Source organism: Carassius auratus, chromosome 17 (genome assembly GCF_003368295.1).
Source record: "Carassius auratus strain Wakin chromosome 17, ASM336829v1, whole genome shotgun sequence".
Lineage (NCBI taxonomy): Eukaryota > Metazoa > Chordata > Actinopteri > Cypriniformes > Cyprinidae > Carassius > Carassius auratus.
The window spans coordinates 15,665,781-15,671,640 of NC_039259.1; the positions used below are offsets into that span (position 1 = coordinate 15,665,781).

General features: G+C 36.7%; 1 protein-coding gene across 1 annotated transcript; it reads right to left on the minus strand.

Moving 5' to 3' along the window:
* Positions 1 to 3,652: 3,652 nt before the first annotated feature.
* LOC113117404 (phosphatidylcholine:ceramide cholinephosphotransferase 1-like) lies at positions 3,653 to 5,214 on the minus strand. Its single transcript, XM_026286045.1, has 3 exons — positions 4,632 to 5,214; positions 4,213 to 4,379; positions 3,653 to 3,848 (listed from the first exon to the last, which is right to left on the minus strand). The coding sequence occupies exons 1-3, from the start codon at positions 4,810 to 4,812 to the stop codon at positions 3,669 to 3,671; spliced, it is 528 nt and encodes a 175-aa protein (XP_026141830.1). The 5' UTR covers positions 4,813 to 5,214; the 3' UTR covers positions 3,653 to 3,668.
* Positions 5,215 to 5,860: the final 646 nt, after the last annotated feature.

Genomic DNA, 5,860 nt, shown 5'->3' on the forward strand with positions numbered 1-5,860 from the left:
TCCATTGTCCAAACCTATTACTTGACCTTTGGCCCATTTATAGGCCACTACTAAAGTTATGATTGGTTGTTGTTAAGTAAAGCAACAAGTGTTTGCACATGTGCGGAGTTAGTTGTGAGGCACTGATGAATTAGTGTGCCATTTTGATTGGTTGTGTTTAAAAAGGAAATCAAGAAACTTCCTGTCAGATTTGTGTGTGTTGCATAGGAAATTGTGTGTTGTGAAAAAGTGTTTAACGAAATTGAAAACTGAGTAAAAGGCCAAAAATTGTGTATGGTTTGCAGATTTAGTGTTTGGTTCTTGGTGTTTGAGTGACAGGTTTTTAGAAATTGGCGTGACAAGTAATAATTTTTGTTTGTAAGCAGTTAAAAAAAACTGTAATTGTGATGATTTTGTCTCACATTTAACAAAAATCCCACAAATTCACTATCTCAACAAATTAGAATATTTCAGAGGACCAATAAAAAAAAACATTTTTTAGTGAATGTTGGCCTTCTGGAAGTATATTTATTTACTGTACATGTACTCCAATACTTGGTAGGGACTCGTTTGGCTTTAATTACTGCCTCAATTCGGCGTGGCATGGAAGGTGATCAGTTTGTGGCACTGCTGAGGTGCTATGAAAGCCAAGGATTCTTTGACAGTGGCCTTCAGCTCATTTTGCATTTCTTGTTTCTCATCTTCCTCTTCACAATACACCATCAATTCTCTATGACGTTCTGGTCTGGTGAGTTTGCTGGCCAGTCAAGCACACCAACACCATGGTAATTAAATAACCACTTTTTGGTGCTTTGGGCAGTTGCCCAAATCCTGCTGGAAAATGAAATCAGGATCTTCATAAAGCTGGTCAATAGAAAGAAACATGAATTCCTACAAAATGTCTTGGTAAACAGGTGCAGTGACTTTGGTCTTTCAAAAAAACACAATGGACCAACACCAGCAGATGACATTGCAGCCCAAATCATCACAGACTGTGGAAACTCAACACTGGACTTCAAGCAACTTGGGCTAGGAGCTAAAATTACGGTTAACACGTTTTCATTGGGCGTCTTTAGTAAATCCTGATAGTAGTTTTTTTTTTTAATTGACAAAAGGGGTTTGTGCTGGTGCAAGCTGTTAGTAAATCAGCAAAACAACAAGGTGACAAACATGATAAAAAAATATAAATCATTAAATGTGTCAGACTATGGATTGCTTCATGAATTTTTCAAAAACATTATACTTGCTATTGTGCAATAGTCAACATTCACTCAATATACTCTCAGGATGAGTGCTGCTATGACTAGACCTAAACCATATAAATCTAAAAAAGGTCATTGTTAGACAGTAAGAGCTGATGAAGAACAACAGTCATCTAATTGATTCTTGGAATACAGTAAGAGGTAAAAAAAAAAAAGGAAATTTAGGCAATACAGAGTCTTAAGTTTTTTTATTCAATACCTGCCCCCTCCCATTGTCTCATTAAGAGTTTTTTAGCACAGGTTTACATTATACAAATTACTTTGACAAGGCTGGATTTTTGATTGACAATGAAAAGGAAAAAAAAAAATACAACAAAAAACAACATGCATTTACAGTCATAAGCCAACACTCGGTTCACTTCTCAAGTCAGTCAGACGGCATGAAATGGATTAAATAAACCAACAATTCAATTTAAATTTAAAATCTATGACATAAAATGTATGACTTTTCCATGGTCTCCAGAAAAGAAAAAAAAAATACATTAACATAATTCTGTGGCATATAGCAGTTATCCACATCCACACTAAATGTAATGATTCGGCTGCATATTGGTACATGTCGCACATTCACAGGTCTGATTTCCCTGTCAGTTTGAGGCAAAGCATTAAACCACCACCATCATCATCAATCAGGCTGTTACTGGGGGAATAATAAAACGGGTTTTGCCCTCCAGGTTTATTAGTGTGCAGGTCACTGAAGTACAGTGTGTTGGAGAAATGTGTGACTGGGCATCATTTTAAAGTGCTTCTGATTATTCTTCCAGTTCTAAACTGTGTACAGTCATTGATTGTACATTCACACTAGAGATTCATTCAGTCACTTTACAGTCCTGTCATTCAGTCTACCGGTCACAAATAACACCAGTTTCTATTTGGTTCTTGCTCCAGAACATTTATAACACTTCCGGCTATTTAGCAAGAGACTTGATTCCTTTGGGTAGCAGAAGCACATTTTGAGCAGACACACTTCACATTAAAGAAGCAGCCCTCAAATACCTTCAGTTACCATACTTTTAGAATCAAAAGCTACACATATTAGGGTAATTTACTTTGACAGATTAAAATGGTATGTTGCACAGTATACAACAATGTTATTTAAATGTAAAGATTATCCAGTCTACACACACGTAATGTAAAATTGTAAACACTCAGTCTGTAAAAATAAATCTTTTCTGACTTTCCTTAATATTAGGATGGTTTTCAAAGCTTTGGATTCTTTATGAAAGCTATGTTGCAATAAGAGACTCATTAAAACTTTGGTGCATTAAAGGAGTTAACAAACACACGCTGAGGCCAGTCACACAAAATGCATTCTGGCACACATCTGCACCACTTTTAGTTGTTTTGCTATGTAAACTTAAGACATCTCAGACCACGATCGCGGAGTTAAAAGGTTTCGTTTCATTCAACTGAAAGCAAAAACATGTCCTGTATGAACAGCCCTTCAGTCGTGACAAAGTTTGAGCGGTGTTTTGTCAAAATCAACACTAGATCCTGATTGAAAAACATCAAAACTAGTCCCTCCTACATTTCTTCTGTATTCTGTTGGCTAGATCAATGGATGATACGGAAAAGAAAAAGTAAATCTTCAGTAATGAAAAATTGAACATAATCATCAAATGTTAAACACAAGGTAGTGTGTGTGCTCAGGTTTAGATTCAAAGGATTGTTTTGATGTGAAAGGCAGACCTGACGTCCCACATTGAAAGCTTCTTTAAAAACATACTGCCGCTCTTAATGATCACGGTCCAAACAGAACATTTAGACATTCAGACAGACAACATTGCGGGTTAACAAACTATATAAAGGTTTAAAGCATTTACAAGGTGTTGATGTGTGTATATTACTTGTATATGTACTGTACGTTGAAATATATACAGTATCTGTGTATGGAAGAAAGGCACTAGAAAACACTGAAGCTGTACGGCCCCCATGCTTTCAGGAAAGTACAAATCTAAAAAATATATTCTATTTGGACGACACTTTTTTTTTTGCAAAATAAACCTGCAAAATATTTTTTAAAAGCCTTACTCCAGAATTAAATTATTACAAAAAGATGCTTTTTAAAAAGAAAATCTGGTTCTATAAGGGTTCCAGTTTATTCAATACAGTTTTGGAAGGTAAATGAAATTTAAATGACATATTCCACCAGACCAAGTTCATTGAGAAGACCGCAAAAAGGCTTCATTCTTTATCGGACCAAGGCCTGGCCGTTTTTAACTAGTATAAAGAGCAGCAAATCAAATCCAGTTGTTAGATGCTCTGCTCTACATATACATACCTGCTAGGGACACTGAAATGATTCAAATACTACAAAATTATCTGTGTATATGCGTCACACTGCTCAACCAGTTTTGCAGGGCCTGATGGGAAGAGTAGTTTCTCTTTTAGAGTCTCACAGAGCTGCAGCCAATCAGAAGCCATGGGTCATGACTCCCGCGAGTCCAGCTTACTGTACTTAACCCGGGTGCACGTCACTGTCCGAAACAGGAATGGCAGCTGGTAGTTTCGAGGCACAATGCCACGTACGTTACTCTCAAAGTACTGGAATGGATAAAACCACCACACACGGGAGAACAGGTTGCCAGTTGAAATTTCCTTTAGAGCCTATAGAACAGCAGAAGAGATTAAATTATGAGTTTCACAGACAAAAAAAAAAAAAAAAAAAGAATGCCAGTTTTCCAGAAATGGCTCAAATGCAGAAGTTACTGGGTAAAGAACGTTATCCATCAGCTGTAGCAAAATTTTGTTCTAGCTGCACATCCTCAGAAACCAACTACTGTCTTGATGAATACAATACAATCAAAAGATCATCCATGTATTCTACAGTAAGTATTCATTTATTTATTTGAGACACATGGTTAAGCATGATTTTTTTTTTTTTTATAAATCTTACATGAATTATTAAATCAGCACAAGATGCTTTAATCCAGTAATAAGGAAAGATTTCCTAGTTAAGTTACAAATGTACCTGCTGATTGGCCATTGTGTGGTACCACCAGAAGAGGCGTGTGGTTATGAAGTAGGCCAACAACACATCTATGGTGTAGTGATCATGAGCCAACAGGATGCAGAAGATCCCGACGGCACTCAGGCACCAGCAGATCCAGGGATACCACCAGAACCTCCGTGGAGAATCTGTTATAATAATAATAATAATAAAATAAATTCTGTATAAAAGTTTGACATTGCAGGCAGACATACCAAAAAACACCTTATCACTAGTATTAAATATGTTTGTGTTAGTAGAATGTTTTTTTTTTTATTTATGTTATGGCCCATCATTTCCACTAGATGGCGAGATCAACCAATCACAACAACATTTAGAGGCTAAAAATCACATTTTTAAAGCATATTTCTACATGATTGTTAATAAATAGGAGTACTCACACTCTTTAATAAAGAGGTATGTTAGTGTCAGCATCACTGTGTGTCCACTGTACAAGTAATCTCCACACAAAGAGTGAGAGCCAGTGATTGACAGGCCACCACCAGCCATCATTTTCATTACCCTCCGTGACTGTGCCTCCCAGTCACCGAAGATCTGGAACACACACAAACGTAGAAGCATTTACAAACTTTGATTCAAAGTAACGGTTTAATCAAAAACAAATATTCTGCCTTTATTGTCTTTTCTAGAGTATGGTTAAAGCTTTCTTATGCTATGAAACCAGAAACCACCCAGTGACCAAAAAAAAAAAACCATCCTCCATTTACAAAACATAGAAGTTGTGCACATTCTTATATGCTTCACCAAGTGTTACAAGCTTCGTGTTAATAGAAGACCAGAAGTATAGGTCATTAGTCACATCATTTCTGCTGCAGCTCTCACTTGTGCATGTGCAGGTTCATATTTAGAAGCATGAATGATATCTGAAACTATGGCACAGTGCAGGATTTTTTGATGTCACATGTTTTTGTTTACCACCAAATATGATTCGTGCACTTGACCCGATTTACACCTGTACTTAGCATTATCCACTTCAGAAGGTATGCCCATTCTAGACCAACATTAACTTGCATAAAGGTCTAGTTTCAGTGATGCTACAAGCATTCTCCTCCTTCAACACTTACCTTTGGGAGCACTTGAAGTGCATGCCTGGCACAGGTAATGTCGTGACGTACATGGTCATGCATCTGTACAAATACAGAGTTCCCACAATAAAAAAGAACCGACGACCGATTATAGACCTGCGAACAGAGAGAAATCAGTCAAAAAATAGCCAGATCATAGGATAGGTCATGTTTATGAATCGCAATGCTGAAGAAAGCATTCTGGACTGTTTATGAGTCACGACAGGACATGACTTAAGTTGTGATTCAGCTGTTCAGGGGTTATAGATAGTGTGTACTATTAAAAGTATTATAGTTATACTATTCTTTTTTTAAGGAATAGTTCACCCAAAAAATGAAAATATTGCCACCTTCATGTCATTACAAAACTGTACAAGTTTCTTTCTTATGTTGAGCACAAAATAAGTTAGTTTGAAGAACCAAACATTTGATGGTCCCCACTGACTTTCATAATAAGGAAAGAAATACTGTGGAAGTCAATGGGGACCTACAACTGTATGATCACCAGTCTTCTTCAAAATATCTTCTTTTATGCTCAACATGAG